This window comes from Rhizophagus irregularis, chromosome 2, assembly GCF_026210795.1.
Source record: "Rhizophagus irregularis chromosome 2, complete sequence".
In the NCBI taxonomy this organism is placed as follows: Eukaryota; Fungi; Glomeromycota; class Glomeromycetes; order Glomerales; family Glomeraceae; genus Rhizophagus; species Rhizophagus irregularis.
Window position 1 is genome coordinate 1,201,829 of NC_089430.1, and position 14,735 is coordinate 1,216,563.

Consider the following 14,735-nt stretch of genomic DNA (forward strand, 5'->3'; position numbering starts at 1 on the left):
GTCAATTTCACCTTTTTACAGTTTGTATCTTTTCAATTTTTACACTTCCAGAATATGTAATATTCATAAATTATCCCTTCTGTAAGATCCCTAAATTATCCATTCTGTAAAATCCCCAAATCACATATTTTCTAGTTTAGCGTCATCTTAGACATTAAATTTGTAACATTATACAATTCTAAATTACTAAAATTTATATACTAATTCTAAATATAATACTGCGCCCCACAATTAATAAATTTACTACGGCATTACAGCGTTTAAATTAAAAATGATCAGCAATAATCGGTTGTAAAAATTCAGCCCACATTATGGCTGATCAGCAGTACGTAATTATGCATAAGTATTCTTCCAGTATCAGGCGAAATTATTTTTTTCTTACTACTACTGGAAATTTTTTTTTAATTTCTGCCTTTTATATGTATTGATTTTAGTTGAGAAAACACTCAATGGATTCTAAGGTTGCTTGCCGAAACCTAGGGGTTTAGGCAAGATGGCGTTTCGCCGAAAAGCGAAATTCTGCCGAAACTATATTAAAGTTATATTAAAAAACTGGCGAAACTTTGGAGAATGGTGAAACTGCCAAAACTTATTATAAATGCCGAAACTGCCAAAACTCTGCCGAAACTATAATAAATCTATAGTAAAATTTTGATGAAACTAATTGTAGGATTTTGAAGAGGTTTAGACAAGCAACCTTAATGGATTCCTTTATCAAAATTTTTAAAAAGAAGATTAAGTCATGTGATTGTGATTATGAATGTAACGCAATACGGTTTAAACAAAATTTTAATAATTGGACTAGTGGTAATAATGATATCAATAAATTTATTCAAAATACTCAGCTATCAGACCATAATCATTATTGGGTAGGAAATGCATTAGAATGGATACCTTATGATAGACTTTATGATGTTAAATATATTGCAGAAGATGATGAGTTTGGCAAAGTGTACAGAGCAAATTGGATTGATGGATGCATGAATGAATGGAATGATGAAAATTGGGAAAGAAAAGGTCAAAATATGTTTGTAATTCTGAAAATTTTAAAAAATCCATCAAGTATTACGTTAGAATTTATAAATAAGGTATTATAAATTTATCCAAAGTTTCATTTTTTTTGACATTGTAATATGCCATTTTGTGAAAAAAAAGTTGTTTTAAGAAACAAATGGTTGAATATTTTATTTTTACCAATATTTCTAACTTTAATATATTGTAGATTGCGGTATCTCATGAAGTTCATGGAATAACTCAAGATCCAGAAACTAAGAACTATATGGTAGTTGAGTGATATATGTGAAAAATGTAATAAAGTATGTAATTCAATACATTTTCAACGAAATTTCCAAAATTGGACTAGTGGTAGTAATGATATTAATAAATTCATTCAAGATACTCAGCTATCAGTTCATGATGATGCAAGAAAGTTGTTAGAATGGATACCTTATAATAGACTTTATGATGTTAAATATATTGCAGGAGATGATGATTTTGGCGGCAAAGTGTACAGAGCAAATTGGATTGATGGATGTATAATTAATGATGATTATAGATTTTGGGAGTATGACAGTAGTTGGGATAATAAAAATCAAAATTGGATAAGAAATAATCAAAATATGTTTGTAATTCTGAAAATTTTAAATAACCCAGCAAGTATTCCCTATGAAAAAAAAATTCTTTAAAATATACTTAAAATGTACTTAAATATTTTAAAATATATCTAAAATATACTTAAAATTTTTAAATGTACTTATAATATACTTAAAATTGCAATTTTAAGTATATTTAAAGTATAAAATTTTATACTTAAATTACATTTAAAATATACTTAATTGCAATTTAAATATAATTTAAGTATAATTTAAGTGCAAAATTTTATACTTTAAATATACTTAAAATTGCAATTTTAAGTATATTTTAAGTATATTTTAAAATGTTAAGTATATTTTAGGTATATTTTAAAACATATAAGTATATTTTAAGTATATTTTAAAAAATACATAAGTATATTTTAAGTACATTTTAAAGAATTTTTTTTTTATAGGGATTACATCAAAATATATAGATAAGGTATAATAAATTTATCAAACGTTTCATTTTTTTTTTGTAAATTATAATATAAATTAATCACATTGTACTACTATGCCATTTTGCGAAAAAAAAAGTTGCTTTAAGAAACAAATGATTGAATATTTTATTTTTACTAATATTTCTAAACTTTAATATATTGTAGATTGCGAAATCTCATATAGTTTATGGAATAACTCAAGATCCAGAAACTAAGAACTATATGGTAGTTGAATGATATATGTGAAAAATGTAATAAAGTATGTAATTCAATACATTTTCAACGAAATTTCCAAAATTGGACTAGTGGAAATAATGATATTGATAAATTCATTCAAGATACTCAGCTATCAGCACATACTTATTATGAGGTGAAAAATGCATTAGAATGGATACCTTATTATAGACTTTATGATGTTAATGTATTGCAGAAGATGATGAGTTTGGCAAAGCGCACAGAGCAAATTGGATTGATGGATGCATGAATGAACGGAATGATGAAAATTGGGAAAGAAAAGGTCAAAATATGTTTGTAATTCTGAAAATTTTGAATAATCCATCAAGCATTACATTAGAATTTGTAGAATTTAAAAAGAAGGTATAATAATATTCCATTTTGTGAATCATAATATAAATTAACCATACTGTACTGTGCCATTTTGTGAAAAAAATTGCCATTTGTTTTAAAAAACATATTTGAAATTTTATTTTACTAATATTTCTAACTTTAATACATTGTAGATTGCGGTATCTCATAGTAGAGTTTATGGGATAACTCAAGATCCAGAAACCAAGAACTATATGGTAGTCTTGAATGATATATGTGAAAAATGTAATGTAACGTGTATGTCAATACGTTTTCAACAAAATTCCCAAAATTGTACTAGTGGAAATAATGATATTGATAAATTCATTCATACTCAGCTATCACATACTGCTTATTCAATAAAATGGATACCTTACGATAGATTTGATGATATTGAATTCATTGCAAAAGGTGGATTTGGCATAGTGTACAGAGCAAATTGGATTATGGAAGGGGTTGTGGCCTTGAAAACTTTGAATGATTCAAAAAATATTACATTAGAATTTTTGAATGAGGTATAAATGATTTGTAATTTTTAAACTTGAAAATTTCGATTTGTTAATAATCTTCATTTTTAATTATAGATTATATTGCATCATAAAATAAATTATTCACATAATATTATTAAGTTCTATGGAATAACTCAAGATCCCAAAACAAAAAATTATATAATGATTTTAGAATATGCAAAGAATGGAAGTTTACGAACATGTTTAAATACAAATTACAATAAAATTGGGTGGTATAATAAAATAAAGAATTTATATGACATTGTATCTGGGCTTGAAAGTATTCATCAAAATGACTTAATCCATCGGGATTTACATGCTGGCAATATACTGATGAATGAAAATAGGATGTATATAACTGATATGGGATTATGTAGACCTGCATCAGAAAATATAAAAAATAATGTCTATGGCGTATTATGTTATATGGCGCCTGAAACCTTACAAAAGCACAATTATACCAAAGCTTCTGATATTTATAGTTTTGGTATAATTATGTACGAAGTAATTTGTGGGTTACCTCCATATCATGATGTATGTCATGACAATATTTTGGCAATAAGAATTTGCCAAGGACTTAGGCCAAGGTTTAATATTATAGTACCACAATTAATTGTAAATTTAATTAAAAGATGTTTAGATGCAAATCAATTAAATCGTCCAACAGCAAAAGAAATTAAAGAAATTTTGGCGCAATGGTGTTGCGAAGTGTTTAATAATCAAACAGAATTAGGAAAGCAAATTATAGAAGCAGAAGAAATAAATAATAATTTACCAGTGAACAGTACACCTTCAATCAGTTTAGGGTTATCATATACAATGCATTCAAAAGCTATTTATACAAGTAAATTACTTAATTTTAATAATCTTTCCAAACCAAAAAATACTGATGATTATTATGAGCAAAATGATAATATAATTAGCTTGAAATCTTTAGGTATTATATATTAAAGAATAATTGAATTAATTGTAAAAAATGCTAATATATTTTTATTTATAAATAGCATCTTTACAAATTGATATTTCTAAATTGAATATTAATGATCTTTTAAAACCAAAAAAATCCTGATGTTCGTTATGATAATATGATTAGCATGGAATCTTCAGGTATTTTTAAAAGAATATTCCAAATTAATGATAACTATACTAATAATAATTCATTCATTAAGCAGAATCCTTACAAATTGATAATTTACAATTAAGAATTGGTGCTGAACCAGATAATTCTGATTATTCTTACGAAAAAAATGATGATATGATTTCTTCAGGTATTTATTAAAAAAGTATTCAAAAAATTAAAAAATAGTACATATTAATTAATTTATTATTCATTAAATAGAATCTCTACAAATTGATATTTCTCAAGTCTCAACTGAACGTTAGTAAAAATGGTCTTAAATATAAATAGAAAACAAAGCTATTATATATATGTAGAATATACTTATTTTATTTGTTCGTTTTTTAGACCAGGATAGCCAATCTAAAGGCAAAGAAAAAATTTAGACCGACTATAACCATTTTGCTATATCTATTAGTTATTGTAGAATTTTTTTTCTAATTATATTTTCACCATTATGGTTTAAAAATTTAATTATCATTAATCTTCGTAGAAAGGTGATAAATTTAAACTTTATTATAGTTTAAAGAAGAGGTTATTTTTTCTTTTTTTATTTTGCTTTTCATTTAATAATTAGTGAATTGCAACTTTTGAGTAGTTATAATGATAAAATGGAAGAATAGGAGAAGGAATAGAAATATTGTTAGATAAAATTTTAAATTATACTGGTCTCATTGTTTAACTTTTATGTATTTTTATTCAGTTATCTTATATTTACTCAATTCATTAATTAAACAAAAACTTTTTAAAACTAAAATGTAGAGTAATAAAATTAATAATTTGTTTCTAATTAAAAAAATTAAATTATATTGCAAAATGGAATAAAATGTTCAGTTGTCCATAATTACTATATTACAGCTTTACTGATGATATTTTTTAATTTATCCATTAAGGTCGAATTCACATAAAAGAACTAGTAACTCATAAATTTATTTATCTTTTTTTTAAAGTAAACAACTCAGCTAAACGCATTTCTTTATTAAGTAAATAATGTATGAGAACAAGTTATATAGTGAACATAGAAATACTTGAAATTATACAATAACGAATCTCTCCATTCCGAGCGAACTTTGGCCCCTACCAGTCACCTTTAACCATTACAAATAACCCAAAAAAAAAATTATATTAAAGAAAGAAAGTCACAAATTCGGGAGGAAAAGCAAGATCACATAAAAACCCTAGGATATTTGTAACCTTCTAAACGAAAATAAATACCAGACGCCACCCTACATATAGAATCTAAAACAAAAAACAAACACTATTAACGCAAAGGATGGCTACAAAAAAAAAGATGATGTAATCTATTTGTGCGAACTAAATGTGGTTCAAAAATTACGTAATCGTTATCGATCATACCATCACCGCGGTGCTGACGACAATCCAAAACTTCCGAATTTGTTCCAAGCACATGTAAAATTTGTACTGCGCCACATAACTGAAAAAATTCTCAAGAAGCCTTAGAAACACGAAGCCCAGAAACAATCCAAGTATAGCCGAAATCGAGAAAACGTTGTCGGTCCTCGTTCAAAACTTATAGTTTACCGCAGAAACAGCGTGGTGCGCAAAGCCCTTTATATTTATATGGTAAAGAACGCTTGTCATTTGACCTGTAAAAAATCTGATCCGTGTTTTATCTTTACATATTTTCTCCGTAAATGTATCATTTTAATGGAATTTATAGCCTTAAATCATGGAAATTTTCATCTCGCTAACATGGATATCCGTGAATGTATCATTTTCACGGAATTTTTACGGAAGACACGGAGAAATAATGGAAATATTCGGATAAAAATTTTTATAGGGTTGTTGGCAAGTAGAACTCTTGCAAAAGGCCTATAATAGTTTTCTTCTTATCAACTATCCATGACAAAAGGCTCAAACCGAAAGTAAAGGAGCAAAAAACAAGTTGGTATTGTGTTTGGTGTCAAAAAATGAACTTTTTATAAGCATTTTATGAACTTTTCCAACTATTGTTATGTCCTAAATTTGTGGACCAGTTATTATTATACTTACCATATACAGTAATACTATATTAACAATATTTAATTCTAGTAACAATTTCTTTTAAAGTTTTATAATATACTTAAAAATTATATATTTGGAAAAGTTAATAGAATTTTGTTGAAATTGTTATTTAGATAACTATATTTATTTTTTTTTTATTGAGTGTTAGGCAACAACTAAATACTTTAAAGACATTAATTAATATTACTGATGATAAATTATCTTCTAAACAAAATAATTCATCCTCACAAGATAATTCAATTAATGATAATGTTGAATTACAAAATCATGTGTTCCTCTTCAAAAAATTTCTTTGTCTCCAAATTCCTTAGGAAATGAAATGCCTATATTTCAAAATTGTACCTTTTCAAATGTTTCTTTTTACATACAAAAATAGTTTCGATTTTATAATTCTTTATGTATAAATGCAAATAATATAATATCATTTTTTATCTTCAATAGTATAATAATAAGTTTAATAATAAAAGTGTAATTTATTATGTGATATAAACATGTTCCGTGAAAATATCAGTAAAAAAAGTCACAGAAATTGATTAGTAAAAACCGTGGGATAATAAAAATTATTCTTTTAACGCAATTGTTAATATAAGGATTTTAAAATTATTCTCTTGATTTCAGTTGACATAACTATCCCTTATGTAGAAAAAAAAACAAATAATAATATAATGATAATCAAGATTTTAAATATGATTTAATCCTAATTCATAATATTAAAGTTAATTTCAAGCTTGATTGATGGTACTTAATTTCAGAGGAATTGTATTTCTTTATTTCCATAAACAGGGTTCTATGATCTATCGCCTGCATCTTATTCTTCATTCTGATTCTTTCCATAAAAGCTGATAATTCTTAACCACAACGTAGCTACAAAAAGAATAGCATAATTTATGTGAAATTGTTACATGGTTCATTCTTGCTATAAATAATTTTCTCGATTAACAAATATAGAAAGAACGGCTGGCATAAAATATTCACATTATATTTGATACTTGATTAGCACAATAGGACCTTTTTTGCTATAAAAGTTTCATAATCAATTTTGTTAATCATACGAATTTCAAATTCGGAATTTGAAAGTTAGAATAACCTTACATTTTTTTTTGAACATATAAAAATATAATAAATATTAAAATAATAATCTTTAATATTCATTCGTATTGATTTAAATTTAGTTTTACAAATTAATAATTATGCAATGTCACGTACTGGACGGATAGTAAGTATAATGTCCCTTGTGTCCCTTAGGGTTGGCGCTTTATTGCAAAATTATTGCATGACACATAAATTCCGTGATCATATAGGGAATATGATTTTTTGGTCAAAAACATAAGATATACTTTTTTTCGTACCACAAACTTCCTATAAAATTCATGAATAGTCTTATCGATTAATAATTAATAGAAACTCATTCTTTCCATAAAAATTCTCCTATTTTAGCCGATAAAGCATAAATTAAATAGATAAATGATTCCATACTTGCCAAAAAAAGCCGATTGATAATGATCATCACGTATTCATTTATTGGATTTTGTCGATCACATGGATCACATAAATTTTTATAAAAGCATAGCAGAATTATTTTGATTAATTACTAATACTATTCGTATTATGGATCAATCAAACGAAGAAGAAAATAAACATGGATGGTGTGTAGAATGTCAACAAATAAATACTGGACGGCTTTGGTGTCGAGCTTGTAATTCAAAAAGATTTCAACAAAATTTTAGTAATTGGACTAGTGGCAATGATGACGTTGATAAATTTATTCAGAACTGTCAGTTGTTAGCAAAAGATAAATTTCAATTATTAGAGTGGATACCTTATGATAGATTTTATAATATTAAATATGTTGCAAAAGGAGGATTTGGTAAAGTATATAGCGCAATTTGGAAGGACGGACATATATCACATTGGAATCTGAGTAAAAATAGTTGGGAAAGGCGTGGTTCAAATAAACATGTGGCTCTTAAAAGTTTAAATAATTCACAGAATATCACATTGGATTTTATTAATGAGGTATAAATTAATTATTGTGAAAATTTTTTATGTTTATTTTTATTTGTTAATTCACCAGTAATTTATTTAATAATTTAGATTATACCACATGTTGAATTAATTCTACCAAATCAATACATTGGATATTATGGAATAAGTCAAGACCCAGACACTAAAGATTATATTATAGTTTTGACGTATGCTGGAAAATTACAAAATTATTTTAAACGTAAAGCGCCATATAATAGAAAACAGCCTTTTGATTTAAAACTGAGACGTAGGATTATTGCTTTGCTAGATATTGTAAATGGACTTAAGAAAATTCATGAAAAAGAAATACTTCATCGAAATTTACATGTTGGAAATATATTAGTCTTTAAAAAAATAGCTTACATAACTGACATGGGATTATGTAAACCAACAAATTACAAGGAATTTAATATTACGGATAATAGTGTGTATGGTGTTTTACCTTATGTAGCTCCTGAAATTTTAAGGGGACAACCTTACACTAAAGAATCCGACATTTATAGTTTTGGTATAATTATGTATGAAGTAATTTCAGGAATACCTCCATATAATGGAATTGAACATAATGAATATTTAGCATTGAAGATCTGTGAAGGGTTGAGACCGAGATTTAGTATTAATGTACCTCAATTAATTTTGCATTTAATTAAAAGGTGTTTAGATGCAAATCCACTAAATCGACCAGATGTGAAGGATCTTTCAAAAATTTTTCATGAATGGTTAGATGAATTTAAGCGACATAATAGGGAAAAAACAGAATCAACTAAAACAGAATTAATTAAACAAATTGAGGAATCAGAAAAAATTAATAATAGCTCAACAGTTTCTACTAATTTATCTTTAACAAATGAACTGTGTTCTAAAGATATTTATACAAGTAAATTACTTAATTTTAATAATCTTTCTGAACCAAAAAATTCTGACGATTATTATGAAAATTATGATAATATATCGAGTATTTTATTATAGGGTTGTTTATTTTTGGGTACAAATATATTGTTCGAAATCTACAACTTTTTTTTTTATTAAGTTTAGCAAAATCATTTTATGATCATCTAATTTGATCATAATACAAAGATTGAAATACAAAGAGATTTAATTCATTCGTAATTAACTGTATAAGTTATTTTTACGAGAGATATTTTATCATTGGAAATTTTATTTTGATAAATGGATGTATGTACAACGCTGACTAATCATAGTGAATCATAATTTTTCCTTATATAATTAAGATAAATAAATCAGTCTGTAATTGAACAATATTTTCATTTTCATATTTATAAATTTATTATATTTAGTGAGTTTATTAAAAAATATATATATATATAATGTAAAATTGAAAACTACGGTATTACACTTATTTCTAGAACTGGTGACCGGCACCACATCATGCGATTTATAAAATTTTTATTTTATGCAGTGTAAAATTTGTTTACCTTGATCACATGACCCTATAGTTTCGATAATCATATTAGGGTTATGAATAGAATCGTCAAGACCTTGACGACATTGTGGATCTTGGGTAATGGTAATTGAGGCGATAGTATTATTTGTAATTTTTACTAGAGGAAACTCAGTAGGTTCAATAAAGTTGCTAATTATTTTCAGTCATACGAGTGTCTTACCCTTTTTCGTTATGTTTTTTATGTTGTTTAATTTATTTATTTCTGATAGTATTTTCCGAGTTCTCACTGTCACTAATAGCTTCAGACGAGCCAAATACTGTAAGTAGTATCTTTGGATGCTTGTGCAACGGTGGCCAATCAATTTTAAATTCAATCATGGACTGCTGAAACCAATCAATCAATCAATCAAGAAATTTGGGAGCAACAAATTTCATTGTTCAATTACAAACTGATTTTATTTATGTAAAGAAATCTATAATTAGCGTTAAACATAAACTAGATGCTTGTCGTGTACTGTAATTATCAAGAGCATGAAAAAAATAAATAAAATAAAATAAGGATAAGAAATAAAATAAAATAAGAAATAAATAAAATAAAAAAAGTTTCATGATACACTATAATTAGTGTTAAACATAAACTATATACTTGCTATATACTGTAATTATCAGGAGCATAAAAAAAATAATAATAAAACAAAATAAAAATAAAATAAGCAAATCATATAATAAACTATGACCGGTGTTGAACGAAAACCATGTGTGTTTTCAATCACATATAATATCATTTAATATCAAAAACGAAAAAAGTATATAAATAAATCAAAATGCATCTTAATTATTCTATGATTTTTAACTTGTATTCGTAAATTTAATCAGTAATTGCACATTCTAAACAATCGTCATTACTGAATTTTAGAAAATACTCTGTAAAAGAATTAAGTAATTAATATAAATAATATGTTAACAAATAAAAAATTTGTTTAAATTAAATTGTTTAATACCTGAATACTTGATTATGTTATCACTTGATTCATAATAATCATCAGAATTCTTTGGTTCGGGAAGATTATTAAACTTAAGTGCTCTACTTTTATAAGTACTATCCTCTGAATGTATCATTTTATTTGTCAAAGGTGGATTACTAGTAGCCGATAAACTATTATTAAGTTCTTCAATTTGTTCAACTAATTCTGATTTACTTTTCTTATGACTTCTAATCTCTTTAATCCATTGACGAAAAATCCTTGCTAATTCTTTTGCTCGTGGGCGGTTTAATGGATTTGCATCTAAACATCTTTTAAATAAGTACACAATTAATTGAGGTACTTTGGTGGTATCGAATTTAGGTCTTAATCCCTGACAGATATTTAGTGCTAAAAATTCATCCTGAGCAACATTATAATATGGAGGCAATCCTGAAATTATTAAATACATAATTATACCCAAACTATAAATATCAGAAGCTTGGGTATAATTTCCTCCTCTTAAAATTTCAGGAGCCATATAAGGTAAAACACCATACTTCTTATCTTCTAATTCATCATAATTTGCCGGTTTACACAATCCCATATCAGTTATACAGCTTATTTTGTCAGATACTATATTTCCAACATGTAAATCTCGATGAATTAGTTCTTTGTCATGAATTCCATTAAGTCCACTTGAAATATCAGATAAAATATAGAGTTTATTTATCCACAATCTCAACAAAGCCTCTTCACTCGTATTATAAATTTTATATCTTTTCAATTTCAAAGCACTTTGTAAATTTCCATTTCTAGCATAATTCGTAACTATAATATATTCCTTTGTAATGGGATCTTGAGATATTCCATGACATTTAATAACATTTCGTATATACTCATTTTCATGAATTTTAAGGTATGATGTAATCTAATTATTTTTTAAAAAATTGGTTAATAAATTAATAAATTAAAAATAATCAAAATTATTAATAAGTTAAATTATATTATCATACTTCACTAATAAATTCTAATGTAATATTTTGCGATTCATTTAAACTTTTAAGAGCTACTTGTACTTTTGCATATCTTTGCAGTTGATTTTTATACTTATCCCAAAGTAAAATAAAGCCGTCTTTCCAAATTGCACTATATACTTTACCAAATCCTCCTTTTGCAACATATTTAATATTATAAAATCTATCATAAGGTATCCATTCTAATACTTGATAACGATTTCTCGCTGTTAATTGAGTATTTTGAATTAACTTATCAATGTCATCATTACCACTAGTCCAATTACCAAAATTTTGTTGAAATCTTTTTGAATTACAAATTTGACACCATTCTTTCTGTGTATTTACTTGCTTGCATTCAAAACATTTTCCATATTTTTTCTCACAATATTTTGAAAAACACGTCTCACAAAATTTTGTTTCTGAATCTACTTGTTTGCATCGAATACACTTTTTGTATTTTATTTCTTTTTCATTCAATTGATTCATAGCTTAAATATATTATTTGTATGTTTTCTACTGAAAATTTATTAAAAAAATCGCAACAAATGTAGAGTATATAAGCATGATTGATAGGATCGACAAATGAAACTTGTTTAGGACTCCCATTCTTACCGAGATTTATTTCATTATTAACTGAAATAGATTAACTACATTTATAGAAAGAATGAATTTTTTTGTGATTCATCTTGATAGACATCTCAATTTGTATAAGTTGTTAGCTTCTTATGGAAAAATAAAACAGTGTTGACGCAAGTAATACTATTCAACCATATATTGAATCATACAAGAAAACTTTTAATGTGAATAAATTAATTTCTAACTTTTCAATGTAACATCAAAGAAATGCATACTAATATTTTAAAGGAAAAAATGAAATTTATATTACTCAAAGATCTATAAATGATATAATTTCCATATTTAAAAGTTAATGACTAGTTTCACTAACAATAAAATTTAAGCCGTACCAAATTACCCGGGTCTTCATATGATGCAGTAACACTTAGTGTGATAGGGCCCAGAAATATATATACAGGGTAGGGTACACAGATGCGTCACCATTATAATGGAGTTAGACGGATGGTTTGCGCACAATTTAAGATTTCATCCATAGTTATGTCATCAAGATTGCGTATTTTTATAAAAATTTTTATATGTAAAAAATTAATTTGCGAATTTTGGCTTAAATTTAGTTGATTTTATATATATTAATATATTAACTGTACGTACTTATTTAGCTAACCGCATTGTAATCTTCAGTATTAATTGAAGGAAATTCTAAGGATTGGAAAGTATAATTTTGACTATTTTGAAAAATATTATTTAAAAATGGTAAAATAGGACAAATTTTATTTTTCATATTAATATTTGATTTTATAAATAATACATCGGGAGTTGTATTCTATGTAGATTTATGTGAAAAAATATATGTAAAATCTACATACGCTATTCTATGTAGTTTTAAGGACCCAACGTGGAATTCACATGGATCTGATTTTACGTGTAAAATTGATTTATATGGAATTTATATAAATTTTTTATTTAGATTCAAATAAATTTTATGTATTTTTTAAATAGTTAATATTATAAATTGTAAATTGCGAATTTATTATTATTTACTTTAAATAGTATGCAATATTACGTCTTTCTATAGCTATTACATTTTATGACTAACTAGTAATCATCTGATGATACTGAAATAGAATCATTATTATTACTTTCATCATCCTATAAAAAATATCATATTAATGTTACCACCGATTTGTGTAGTTCGGGAGGGCAGTAACAGAAATATATACGGGTTAATTTATAGAATTTGACTAACAATAGGCAGTAATCGGCAATAAATCGTGAGGAAATGGGTAGGGTTTATCAACAATTAGCAATAGATTTATAAACAATGTATATTTATTGAATGTATAACAATCGGAAATAAAATTGACAATAAAAACAATAACGAAATGTATAAAATTGGAGTGATCGGCGGGTTCTTTATTAACAATTACAAAAGAATTTCCTAATATTACTGCCTCTGCCGGCGCTCTGTAATATTCCCAAGGTTCTATCTAAGTGTTAATAATCGAAAAATCACTTCCCCGAAACCTCAGCGGAATTTCTTCCCTTAAATATTATTCAAAATTTGGGACGATTAGTGCTTTGGCCAACTCGCCCGTTATTCAAATCGTCCAAAGTACAACTCGTTTTCCGGTCAAATCGTCCATTGTACGAATCACCCATCACAGCCATAATTGATTCCCACCAAGCCATACGCCACATTTCCTATAAACTATATATATAAATTGTATAAATAAACTATATAAATAAAATAAACTATACTATATAAATAAACTATATCAAATAAAAATAAAATAAACTAAATATAAATAAATAAATAAATAAATAAAATATACTATAAAAAAATAAATCATATAAGAATAACTATATAAAAAATTCCCGTGACATTACCCCCTGAAGAAGGGTGAGCCCCTGCGAACCTTTTACAAGGTTTCGCGCATTATTCGTCGAGCTTCCGGTAATAATTCGTCATAAAAGTCTCCTTCACTCATTTTAGTTAAACGCGTCGGGCAAATGTAGGCGACTTTAGTCAGACATTGGACTCCTCTTATCGCGAAGAGTTCGTAAACTCTCCGAGAAGTTTTCTTAACATCTTTAGCGAATCGTTGTCCAACTTGTTCTTGAAGGATTCCATAGTCCTTCTTCGTCCATCCTCGAAGAGACAAGAGCTCGCCTAAATAATAATAGACCTCTAATCTTTCGTGAACGCTTTTCTGTCGGAAGGTGGTCTGTCGTATCATTCGGGTTAATTTCCTCAATAGTTCATCTTCGTTCCCTCCAAGATAATTCGGTCTTTGATACTCGTAATTTGTCAGGTGATGAAGGTCTATCTTACAACGATGCACGATTTCGCTTTGTTCATCGTAGTCTAGAATCGTCTTAAAATCAATAGAAACGATTCTTTCGGCATCAGAAAGCAACAAATTCGTTGGGGTGATGTGAAA

At 26.4% G+C, this 14,735-nt stretch overlaps 2 protein-coding genes across 2 annotated transcripts; one reads left to right on the plus strand and one right to left on the minus strand.

Annotated features, from left to right (window-relative positions):
• Positions 1 to 3,660: 3,660 nt before the first annotated feature.
• Positions 3,661 to 4,668, plus strand: OCT59_011696 (uncharacterized protein; the record flags this gene model as incomplete). The annotated part of the gene is made up of 4 exons (XM_066133947.1): positions 3,661 to 4,102; positions 4,335 to 4,433; positions 4,505 to 4,543; positions 4,631 to 4,668. The coding sequence occupies 4 exons, from the start codon at positions 3,661 to 3,663 to the stop codon at positions 4,666 to 4,668; spliced, it is 618 nt and encodes a 205-aa protein (XP_065989260.1).
• A 5,937-nt stretch (positions 4,669 to 10,605) lies between these two features.
• On the minus strand, positions 10,606 to 11,171 carry OCT59_011697 (uncharacterized protein; the record flags this gene model as incomplete). The annotated part of the gene is made up of 2 exons (XM_066133948.1): positions 10,606 to 10,661; positions 10,739 to 11,171. 2 exons carry the CDS (start codon positions 11,169 to 11,171, stop codon positions 10,606 to 10,608), a joined length of 489 nt encoding a protein of 162 aa, XP_065989261.1.
• Positions 11,172 to 14,735: the final 3,564 nt, after the last annotated feature.